At 40.1% G+C, this 12,665-nt stretch overlaps 1 protein-coding gene across 2 annotated transcripts in view; it reads right to left on the bottom strand.

The window, feature by feature from the left end:
* Positions 1–12,665, bottom strand: part of LOC139126270 (DNA polymerase epsilon catalytic subunit A-like) — a 106,355-nt gene that overhangs the window by 39,118 nt on the left and 54,572 nt on the right. For both annotated transcript variants that reach the window (XM_070692315.1, XM_070692316.1), the window contains 6 exons: positions 12,210–12,358; positions 11,262–11,354; positions 10,037–10,181; positions 9,532–9,689; positions 2,650–2,845; positions 2,034–2,159 (listed from right to left, as the gene is read on the bottom strand). In XM_070692315.1, coding sequence (XP_070548416.1) covers positions 2,034–2,159; positions 2,650–2,845; positions 9,532–9,689; positions 10,037–10,181; positions 11,262–11,354; positions 12,210–12,358 — 867 coding nt within the window. The remainder of the gene's footprint in view (positions 1–2,033; positions 2,160–2,649; positions 2,846–9,531; positions 9,690–10,036; positions 10,182–11,261; positions 11,355–12,209; positions 12,359–12,665) is intronic.

Here is a 12,665-nt window from a genome sequence, read left to right as displayed (position 1 = left end):
AGATGTGATCAGACCAGTGTGACATGGACACCCTGTAACCATGGAGGTACAAGATGTGATCAGACCAGTGTGACATGGACACCCTGTAACCATGGAGGTACAAGATGTGATCAGACCAGTGTGACATGGGCACCCTGTAACCATGGAGGTACAAGATGTGATCAGACCAGTGTGACATGGGCACCCTGTAACCATGGAGGTACAAGATGTGATCAGACCAGTGTGACGTGGATGCCCTGTAACTATGGAGGTACAAGATGTGATCAGACCAGAGTGACATGGACATCCTGTAACCATGGAGGTACAAGATGTGATCAGACCAGTGTGACATGGGCACCCTGTAACCATGGAGGTACAAGATGTGATCAGACCAGTGTGACATGGACACCCTGTAACCATGGAGGTACAAGATGTGATCAGACCAGTGTGACATGGACACCCTGTAACCATGGAGGTACAAGATGTGATCAGACCAGTGTGACATGGACACCCTGTAACCATGGAGGTACAAGATGTGATCAGACCAGTGTGACATGGACACCCTGTAACCATGGAGGTACAAGATGTGATCAGACCAGTGTGACATGGACACCCTGTAACCATGGAGGTACAAGATGTGATCAGACCAGTGTGATGTGGAAACCCTGTAACCATGGAGGTACAAGATGTGATCAGACCAGTGTGACATGGACACCCTGTAACCATGGAGGTACAAGATGTGATCAGACCAGTGTGATGTGGAAACCCTGTAACCATGGAGGTACAAGATGTGATCAGACCAGTGTGACATGGACACCCTGTAACCATGGAGGTACAAGATGTGATCAGATGAGGAAGGACCATGGTTAGTCTTCTTTCAGACTAGGGTCATCACTGTGTGTTTGCTAAGTACACAGCTGTGCACATTGTTTTTGCGCAAGTTGAGTTTCTCATTAACAGGATTTCAGAGCTAAGATAGCTGCAGCGGAGATTTCGAACGCGCATTCAACCAATTATTGCTTCCTCACTATGTGACAAGGAATTGAAGTTGATGACTATCTCTGCCAATTGTCTTTCACAATGGGAGGACTGAGTGATGTTTGATAATGATCTTCAGGGCATTGAGCAGGAAATTATTGTATATTTGCAACGGTAAAAGAACAGGGAATACCATTGCTAGTGCAACAGTTGACATGACATAGGTGATCTAAATAAGCAACAGTTGACATGACATAGGTGATCTAAATAAGCAACAGTTGACATGACATTGGCGATCTAAATAAGCAACAGCTGACATGACATAGGTGATCTAAATAAGCAATCTCTAATCTATGACACCAACACTATACACAGATTTGTCATTGGACGATCATGCCTGCAGCAATAGATGGTTCAAATATTGAAGTTTACATAGAAGTCATTGATAGCTAAGGGTTTACAGAAGTTTGCAGAAAATATTACAAATGCATTAAAAACTTCACATGTTCTGCGACGTAAATTCAAAGGAAACAAGGTAACCACAACCTCTATTACTAACAGCTGATCTGTCTCCCATAGTGCACGGTTACTCTACGTGGGGTAGAGTAACTGTTGATAATACATGGTTACTCTATGTGGGGTACAGTAACCATGGATAGTACAGAGTTGTGGGGGTAGAGTAACTATGGCATAATATGATGCACATCAGGACCCTAAGTTAGCAAAGAACCAAACAACCGTTACTCACATGTATCTGCCTATTTACAATTTGCCCATTCTATTTATGATCACAACAATATACTGTGATCTGTCAATCGTAGTGTAACTGTCTTGACTGCCGTGCAAATATGCTGCTTTTATGGTCCAAGACAAATAATTGAGACAGCTAACTTATCCAGACATTGGACAGATAGTAAATCAAATGACTTTCCAAGGTTCCTTGTTTTGGTACCTCTACACTATAACTGATAGATTTCACCGTGATCTTCCCTTACTGGATTGGTATTGTCTTCAGTGAAAGTATACTTTGTGAATCGAAGGATGCTACAAGATTACGATGAAAATATTCTTCTTACCTCAGCAAGTCGTTTTGCTGTACTTATTGAAGTGGATTTCTGACTCCCATAATCCTCCAGTTTTCTTGACATACTTCTGTTTTCTGATATCAAATCAAATAATTCTGTATCTGGCATATTTGCAGCCTACAAGAGAAAATGCCAAATTTCAAATTTGCAAATATTACAATCTCTACTTTTTCAGAATCACTTGTGATAAACACTACACTTTCATAAACACAAACTCACTAATGAAAAACTTTTGCAGGTTTCATTCTATCATTTCCACTATGTTAACTCAGAAAGTTTATTAAGTTTCCAATAGGGAGGACTTCATGCATAAAAACACTTTGTTTGGCGATGCAACTTGAATAATCTTCAGAAAGGTGAATAAATCAACTGTACTGATAATAAACAGATATCCATTTTACACCTTCACAAGGCAATCATTTGTCAGTTGCGTTGAACTTAGATGATTACTGACATGAAAATATCAAGATGTAACACCATGACAGATGATTTAAACATTTTGAAACAATGACACAAGCTCTTTATAATTTTAGAAAGTAAAGGCAAAGATGACACATGGTGGAGTATAAAGTTTGCGTTGCATCAATCAAAGATAAGAATGACATACTTTGCTATAGAGTACATCCAGCCAATAATCTGCAACCTTGGAAACCGCTTGGTAACATTCTTCTAAGGATGATCCTTTCAAGAATGCTTCAAAAACAGAAGACTGGAATATCTTGATCAGCTGAAGTTCACCATTTCTCTTCACTTCAAAACCTTTCAACTCGGCTAATGAACCATCAAAGTTGAAAACAGCATACCTACAATAATGCAATGTGATTGTTCATACTTTCATGAGAACGAAGATTATTCAATTTTGATTGTAGCATTGATTCACACATAACTTGAGATTACATAAATGCTTTGGACAGCATCAGTTCTCTTAGGGCAAGAAAACAAAGTTGAAATTTCTTCATCAAACCTGACCGAAGCATTAACAGCTTGGAAATCAGACGAAATTATGACAGGTGACAAAAGTTCATGTCAGAAATGATATTCACATTCAGAGCATTTCTCTGAGTTTCCAAATCTGAAAATAATCTTCATATGTTATTCTCTGATTAATATACCGAGTGAAAATGTAAATTTTGCCTAAAAATCTGCAAAAAGACCAAATAAAAATTAAACACCAGCAATCATGTACAAAATACCAATTTTTAATTGTTCATTTCGCTGAATGATATTCTAAGCTTTCTACAAAACAATTTGTAAAAATGCTAATGATTTAACAATGTATTTAGAAAGAAATGGTGATAGTGGTGCAGTAAATGAGTTGGTGTGGCAATGAGTTGGCGTAGCAATGAATTGGCGTGGCAATAAATTGGTGTGGCAATGAGTTGGTGTGGCAATGAGTTGGCGTGGCAATGGGTTGGCATGGCAATGAGTTGGCGTGGCAATGAGTTGGTGTGGCAATGAGTTGGTGTGGCAATGAGTTGGTATGGCAATGAGTTGGCATAGCAATGGGTTGGTGTGGCAATGAGTTGGTGTGGCAATGAGTTGGCGTGGCAATGAGTTGGTATGGCAATGAGTTGGTACGGCAATGGGTTGGTGTGGCAATGAGTTGGTGTGGCAATGAGTTGGTGTGGCAATGAGTTGGTGTGGCAATGAGTTGGTGTGGCAATGAGTTGGTGTGGTAATGAGTTGGTGTGGTAATGAGTTGGTGTGGCAATGAGTTGGTGTGGCAATGGGTTGGTTTGGCAATGAGTTGGCGTGGCAATGGGTTAGTGTGGTAATGAGTTGGTGTGGTAATGAGTTGGTGTGGTAATGCAGGTAGTAAGCGGTCTGAAATCACCAAAGTGCGCCGGCAATCTGCGCCGGTGCATTTCAAACTGCGCCCCCATTTTGCGGCCGGTATATTGCGCCGCCCAAACTGCGCCCTTAGGCCTACTCTGCGCCAAAACACTTCCGAGTGTCACAACATCGAGTAGTCGCACTTGCGTAGCAGGACGCTTTGGCAGTGCAGACTGTAGATATTAATATACGTGCCCTAAAAAATGCAGCTCGAAAAATGATATGACATGTTTTCACGGAGTCTCGGAGGTACGAGACCATGTTATGTTTGTATGGGACGGATTACACTCACTTGGCGGTATCGTGGCTTGGCCTCAGCAGCAGTCAAAATTTGTGAATTTTGCATCTCCATAGAGGCCAGGGACTTGATACCCGGGATCAAGTTAATCCCGTTCACCTTTGACATCCACGGACGGGATCGAATGTTTATGTCTGTGTAAATTACGGTCACGATTAGTGTGCACAGGAGGTTGTACACAGGCCAATGTGTTGACATGCAAACAACAGATTATACGACACTGAATATAACGGCAAGACCAGTAGGCCTATACATGTACAGAGAAACAACGTTTCATGAAGCCCACAATTCTTGTAGCAATAATAGGTGTACTTCAACAGAAATGACAAAGGTACAGTTAATGCACAACGCCACTGCAACTGGCGTTATTACGTTCAGAATTCGGCTTACCCGGAGCTCTGACTGCAACTATACAATTATTGCAGCTAAATGATAGCGTAGACGTCGTGCCATTGCCAAGATACTCTGCTGTTTCCGATCGTTTCGTCTACAGAACTACTAAAAACTCTCTCAATTCGACAAGAAAAAATAATTACGGTTTGAAATCGGTGCATTAATTTATATTTATAAAAATAATAAAATGTGACATCACCGATCATAAGAAACGTGGTGTTGAAGAACATTATATTTTTTGAACAGAAGACTACGGCATCCATTTTCTGTAAGTATACAATCTAACTTTAGCAAACTTGCAAGTCAAACATCCGAAGAGTAACGTCAATAATTTTGGTTTTGTTCTACTCATGTTATAAAATAAGTCAAATTTCGGGAAAGTATCTGTACATTTTCGATATCTGTGCAGCGCAAATGTGTAAACCGACCCTGCATTTATCCATCCTAAAGACCATGATCAGTTCGCGACTGCAGAAACCCCCCCTCCCTCCCTCTCTCTCTCTCTCTCTCTCTCTCTCTCTCTCTCTCTCCCTCTCTCTCTCCCCCAAAAGTTTAGCCATTTGATGTTTTATTTTGCCGACATTTATTTAACGGTTCACGATCACCGCTCAATGTTGATGTCGATTTTGATTTACGAAGTTTCTTCGTGACTAGAGACATGTCACGGCCTGGAGCTAGTTTTCACTATAAAAACATTCTGTGTAAACGTTTTTGCTTCCGAATGGAGGTGACAGGTGACTTCGTGTGTAAAATATTGAATGGCAATATGAATTTCACCTATAGAAAGTCTATGACTTTCAAACTAGTCGCACAAACAACAATAAACATGGCGGAGCAACGATACCGACATATTTATTTTCCTCGACCTCTGATGAGAGCGACTCGCTGAAATTTTCCAACCTGGTATTGGTAAGTATTTGGCTTTTCCCCGTGTGCTGGGTTATGTACACGTAAACTAATTATACAAAAGTTGTATTCACTGTAAATCAATAAGCCTTTCGAACACGAAAGATATTCGGATATCTGAACCTCAACATCGGTTACGCAGCTCGAAAGTTATCCTCCGAAACAGGACAGGAACATTGGTCAAAGCCGGATTTTGTATGGTATATAGATATGGAAACACGCAGCTCTTTGTTAGAAAGCATGCAATGCATGATGCTCCCTAGCTTGGTCCTTGGATTGTTTCTTTCCGTCTCGCCCCTACACACCATCAATTGTCTAACAATCACAGGATTTAGTCACATGTGTCTTCAAATTTTGATACATTAATTCTACTGATCATCAAGCACGGAACACATCAAAAAACAATGGTCGCGGCTACGGGTTCAAGGACGTTCACGGGGAGAAACACCACGGATTTGTCGCAGAAGTGTTATGACTAGCTTTATCTGTTTATGAGAATATGGGCGATCAGCGTATGGTTGCACATCGAATCGACGCCAAGATAAAATATGATGTCCGAAAAGTTTAGTTTTGTTTTATGCAACTGAGTCATCGCCTTTGTTATCGCCTAAACATCCTCGGGTTTTGTTTTCGGGCAGACTGCAACATGAATATCTTTCCAATGCATAGAGTACGGCCGTTCACGCAATCATAGACCCATGTGCTTTGGCAAACGGGCCAATTTTTTTGTACGTTGGTTAGAAACTAATGACAATATATAGGTGAAGATGTTACATCTGTCAAAGAGTATTGAAGATTAAATTACTTTCATCGATCGACAAAGAAGAGAAAGAATGAGTCAGTGAATATCGAATCATAGACGGGAGAATCGAGGGTTTATGATCAATTGGGAACAAAAATATTTCGATTAATTGACTAACACAACCAAAAAGGAATTTTATTCAACTTTGAAAAAAGTCACCACCTTTCGTTGGCATAGGATTCCATGGCAATGGACCAACACATGATGTCGTTTAGGTCCTCACAAATCTTCTAAAACGGCACGACGATAGTAACTAAAATGAATGAACGATTAAAAGCCCGTATTTAAATGACACGATATCAGTTGTCGTTTCAATTTTTTTCCTTTCTGTTAGAAACTCCACGATGATGTTTTGGAAATCAAACGGGAAATGCATATTCTCGGTGCTCCGATTGATCCATCCATTGAGGTAAATTTCACTGCCATGATCCGCCCATGGATGTAAAAAAATCGATGATCCGCCTCAGTAAATATCTGAAGTTTCTACAGGAAATCTCTCGTCCGTTCACGGATCTTTTTTCGTCTTTCATTTTAGTTTCAAGTTGTTTATAGGGTAAGGAAGTTTGAAATCCATCAAAACATTGCTCTAGGGTCTATGATCAAAAGTATGAGCGTGTTTTGTCATCAGCTGTCAGCAGGTTGTTTTCCAAACCGCGACAGGGACTCGGAAACCCGCCATAGTGTCACAGGACTCTAGACCTAGATTGTATGTAATTGTGTGCTATCGTTTGGTCCGTTTCAAGGTTAATTGACTCTGAATAATCCAATCATGGTCGTGACTCCCGTTTTTGACATAACTATATAAATACCCATCGGGATTGAGTGTTCATGGCGTCCCCTTTCACTTTGACCAGCACTTTGAATCAGTCTGTGAATCGTACGTCCCAGCCCGATCAATCTCTCGCTGATTTTTAAACCTGGTAAATAAAGTTCTTCGTAGTCAGATATAATATTCTATTCTCCATTATGTAAAGATGAATGTCTCATTCATATTTTTATTTAGACGAATATATCAACTTCTTGGTGTTTGGAAATAAGAGTGTTGCAATACTTTCCATCGGGACTCCAATGATGAATTCACTCAGCTGTTCGCTCATGATACACAGCACTGTACTTCCATGGAGATCGAACGCTGTTTTCAGCAATGACTTTGATCGTAAGTTTTCATTCGACCAAAGTGATGAAATAAATGCTGACAAGCACTAACTATGTACAGTCCGAGTTCACTTCACATTCTCACTATCGCTCGCACTTTCAAAGTGAGCACGTACACTTCAAGCCCTCACATTCACTCTCGTAACTTTAGCCTCGCACTTGTCGATTTCCGGTACCCTTTATACCTTACGTCAGGAAGTCAGTCGTAAGGACGGTCGCATTTGCTGTTTGCACGTTAATGAGAGTCTCAGACCCGGTCTCAAATTCACTCGCAAATGTACATCACAAAGCGAAATGGGAGTCTCAAGTTCAGTCGCAAACGTGGATCGCACTTTGACTCTTCTATGAACTGAGAGTCTCAGAATCAGTCGCATTCCTTATCATTTGGGGTCGTCATGAATTGGAAGTAGCAATTATTGGACGATTCAAAGGTCGCAGAATTAGAGCAAGAATTACGGTCCACGAGGTTCCGATGGGACACTGAGACAGCTAGGACACTCTCGCCATATACTGAGTATAGAGTAACCCTACGAAACTTATAATGGCAGAGATATTTGGCCATCGAAATAGTTTGAGAGTAAAATTTAGCGTCTTTTTTTTACTTTGAAAGTATTTACCGTCAAGGTTCGGGTAGAAACTACAAACAGATTCAAAGGTCGATTTAAGATGCAAATGACACTCGACTGGCTCGGAGTTACCTTCCCTCTCGGGTGATGTTATTACATACTTCACATACGTGTCGGAAAAAAATTACTCCCATCCTCCGCATTTTAGTGACACATTTCACCATATTTCCCACGAAAACATGAATATTTCTTTGAAATCGCCTGACTAACCAAAATAGACTATTAATACCGTGCTTGACATTTAAACTTCGCAATGGCGCAGAGTAAGGGCGCAGTTTGGGCGGCGCAATATACCGGCGCAAAATGGGGCGCAGTTTGAAATGCGCCGGCGCAGTTTGCAGGCGCACTTTGGTGATTTCAGACCGCTCACATAGCTCGGTAATGAGTTGTGTGGCAATGGGTTGGTGTGGCAATGAGTTGGTGTGGCAATGGGTTGGTTTGGCAATGAGTTGGCGTGGCAATGGGTTGGTGTGGTAATGAGTTGGTGTGGTAATGAGTTGGTGTGGCAATGGGTTGGTGTGGTAATGAGTTGGTGTGGTAATGAGTTGGCATGGCAATGAGTTGGTGTGGCAATGAGTTGGTGTGGTATTGAGTTGGTGTGGCAATGAGTTGGTGTGGCAATGGGTTGGTGTGGTAATGAGTTGGTGTGGCAATGAGTTGGTGCGGCAATGAGTTGGTGTGGTAATGAGTTGGTGTGGCAATGAGTTGGTGTGGCAATGGGTTGGCATGGCAATGAGTTGGTGTGGTAATGAGTTGGTGTGGTAATGAGTTGGTGTGGCAATGAGTTGGTGTGGCAATGAGTTGGTGTGGCAATGAGTTGGTGTGGCAATGAGTTGGTGTGGCAATGAGTTGGCATGGCAATGAGTTGGTGTGGCAATGGTTGGCATGGCAATGAGTTGGTGTGGCAATGAGTTGGTGTGGCAATGAGTTAGTGTGGTAATGAGTTGGTGTGGCAATGGGTTGGTGTGGCAATGAGTTGGTGTGGTAATGAGTTGGTGTGGCAATGGGTTGGTGTGGCAATGAGTTGGTGTGGCAATGGGTTGGCATGGCAATGAGTTGGCATGGCAATGAGTTGGTGTGGCAATGAGTTGGTGTGGCAATGAGTTGGTGTGGCAATGAGTTAGTGTGGCAATGAGTTGGTGTGGCAATGAGTTGGCATGGCAATGGGTTGGCATGGCAATGAGTTGGGTGTGGCAATGAGTTGGTGTGGCAATGAGTTTGTGTGGCAATGAGTTGGTGTGGCAATGGGTTGGTGTGGCAATGAGTTGGTGTGGCAATGAGTTGGTGTGGTAATGAGTTGGTGTGGCAATGAGTTGGTGTGGTAATGAGTTGGTGTGGCAATGAGTTGGTGTGGCAATGAGTTGGTATGGCAATGAGTTGGCATGGCAATGAGTTGGCATGGCAATGAGTTGGTATGGCAATGAGTTGGTGTGGCAATGAGTTGGTGTGGCAATGAGTTGGTGTGGCAAGACAAACCTCTTCTTGAGTTTCTTTCCTTCTTCTTTAGAAGCTGGCAATATCATTGCTAGATAGGGTCCATCGACTTCAAAGAATATGGAGTTTTCACTTCTCTGTTGATAGGTCAGGTTGGCAGGATCTGTAAGTTCTTGGTATTGGTCATTGGTGAAAAGGTCCTGAAAATTAAACAAAACAGTTACAAAAAACTAAGAGATCAATTTGTTAACTTTTACAATTCATTGCATAGGCAGATGAATTTGCAGAATTGCATAATACTCTACATACATACATACATACATACATACATACTTACATACATACATACATACATACATACATACATACATACATACATACTTACATACATACATACATACATACATACAAAATTATCATACACCTTGCATAAACATGACTACCAAAATAGGCTGGAGTGAATATATTTTCACACTGATTCTGTGACGACCAAAAATTAAAATGGATACACACATCCCAGCTTTCAACATACTGTTCAACAACTGACCTTGACCATGATGTTCAACATAGCTCCAGGATAGGACACTGTAACCTTGGACTTTTTAGCATCTGTTGTCTTGACAACATAATTTTCTGGAAAGCTGGCCGGTAATATACACCAGATACCATCTGTGTCTAGCTCAAGGGGACGTCTGAAGAAATGATTGTCATTTGTGTCAATTTCAGTATTTGATCATGATGTTGCATACCTTTCATGAAGTCTTGGACAATTTCATCACTGAGTAAAGTTTTTAATTTGTACAGCCCTGATGCAAGTTTTGCAGACCAAGGTTGTGCGGCAGAAGGGCCCATACATAAGCTGTACTACCTAGGTCTGGAAACCCAAATCAGGGCAACAAAGGTTTTATCATATGCCTTATGGAATGATAAATATCTATTTTAAAATTCTGCAAAGTTTTGAAGATAAAATCTTATATGAAAATGCTATATGAAAAATTTATCACTGTATGAGTCAATTTTTTGGAAAATCCATGACTGTATTCAGTCATAGATTGATATATATAGTGATGTCATTTGTTTACCTAATGCGTAGACATACCAACAAAGAATAAGATGGACATTGAGGTGTAAGAAGAAGTAATTTGACATCTCTACCAAAACACATGAGACTCAAGATTCTTTTAATCTACGCAACTAATGAGTGGTGCACAAAAGAGTAAACGTAATATCCAACTTGAATGATTATTTCCATAATGGGATAGAACTCTATTAACAGTTGACAGAATTCAAACAAGAAAATAGGCATCACACAACAGTGTTGTCATTTTTGTCAACAGATTCATTCATGGATGTTCAGGATCACAGGTCAGTTCTGATAATTTTTTGCAAATAAAAGTTTACAAGACTGAGACGTATTAAGTTATAAAATATGTTAAAAGAAGTAAAAGCTTGAGTGACAACAGTGCAGAATTTGTGTAAATAACTGACTTTTTTGTGCAGTCTTTCAAGTACTATGATTCTTGATGTGGTACATCTATTGTTCTCTGTGTAACTGACTAATTCACACCTTCTGCGTATTTCAATAGAATTTTAAATTGATATGATGAAATTTGCTTTCTCTTTTATCTCCTCAGGACTGTGTCTCTTCAACAATATTGTGCTATTTGTCCCGTATTTCAACGCAAGGTTCTTCAAATACAAAATTCATAAAAATACCTGACAGTCTTGTCTGGGAATATTCATAGACAACTGTAGGATTTTATATAACTCACCCTATCTGCTCTACAATTTCTCTGGCTCTGGTGATAATATTGGCTCCAGTGTAACACACAATACCAGCCATTTCCATGGAATACCAACGTGCACTGAACATTTTAAGCAGAATAAAAGTGAGTGTATGGTTTTCATGTAAAGATATCACTGAAAAGATTGAGAGGACATGCATAAAACTAGTGTCCACCATCAATGATGTTAGTCCTACTCTGACTAGTGTCCACCATCAATGATGTTAATCCTACTCTGATCAAAGGTAATCTTGCTGAATACCTAATGCATGCCCAAGGAATCTCCAAATTAAAGTTCAGAACAACACCAAGAGTAATTTTGATATTTTGTGAACTTTGCTCTTCTTTCCAACTTCTGATGGGCAGTGAATAGATTACAAATCAGATCAAATTTAACTCCAGTGAAAAGGCTTAACCCTTTTCCTGCCAAGTCCATATTTCACCACCAGGTCAAGATGGTTAAAATTAATGAAACACAGCGTATTCCATATGATGTATTTTAACATAATAATGTACATTCGAAGGCTGTTGAAAGCATAATACTGTAAAGTTGATTTTTTTTGGGACAAAAGATGCTATAACATACCAGGCCAAGTGGGTGAAAATCCGTCATGTTTTGGCTCAATACCGCTTTTTACTGACTTGGCTGATGGGGAAGGGATACAGTTATTACTGTCTGGCAGGAAAAGGCTTAAAGGATATTACAAATTCCAAGTACCTGACAAGGAAAGAGTGTACACACTTACCCATACATGTACTGGGTATATTTATATGGTTTGAGGGCAAACATGGAAGTACACAGTAAATTTTAATATTTGAAATTCAGTACAGATGACCTGAACTGAATTGAACTTCCGTGACATCACATATAACCTTGGTGATACCTGGTGACATCATGATCCCTACAAACAGACCTAATCTAATTGCTCAACTTACCCTTTTCTCATGACATAACCATAGAAGGAATTCAGGATACATTTATGAGCCAGCTGTAGTGAGTCATACAACACTTCTTTACTTTTACAACTCACAATTTCTGAAGGATCACCCTTCTCAATGGCAGCTGCCAACTTCCTTTTCCAAACCTGCAAATCATAAATATTTAAATATTCAAATTTACAGCTTAGGTTGGATTAAAATGAAGTTGCATCATTGGAAAGTCTGGATAGACACTGAAAAAAATAAGTTTGGACAACTGTATCTGACGGAAGAATTTATTTACACAAATGGAAAACGCAAAAGCTATACAATGCAATAGACTGGCAATTGCAATTATATTGCAGTTAAGTTAAAACATTTGCAAAGAGCAAATGTCATGATATTCTCAACAAATTGCTGAAAATTTTCTCCAAGATAGTTGATATACTTCTAGAATCAAATTGAGAAACTTCT

The sequence above is a fragment of the Ptychodera flava genome (assembly GCF_041260155.1).
Source record: "Ptychodera flava strain L36383 chromosome 3 unlocalized genomic scaffold, AS_Pfla_20210202 Scaffold_27__1_contigs__length_13241970_pilon, whole genome shotgun sequence".
Classification (NCBI taxonomy): domain Eukaryota; kingdom Metazoa; phylum Hemichordata; class Enteropneusta; family Ptychoderidae; genus Ptychodera; species Ptychodera flava.
This window is presented reverse-complemented; position numbering and strand designations above follow the sequence as displayed.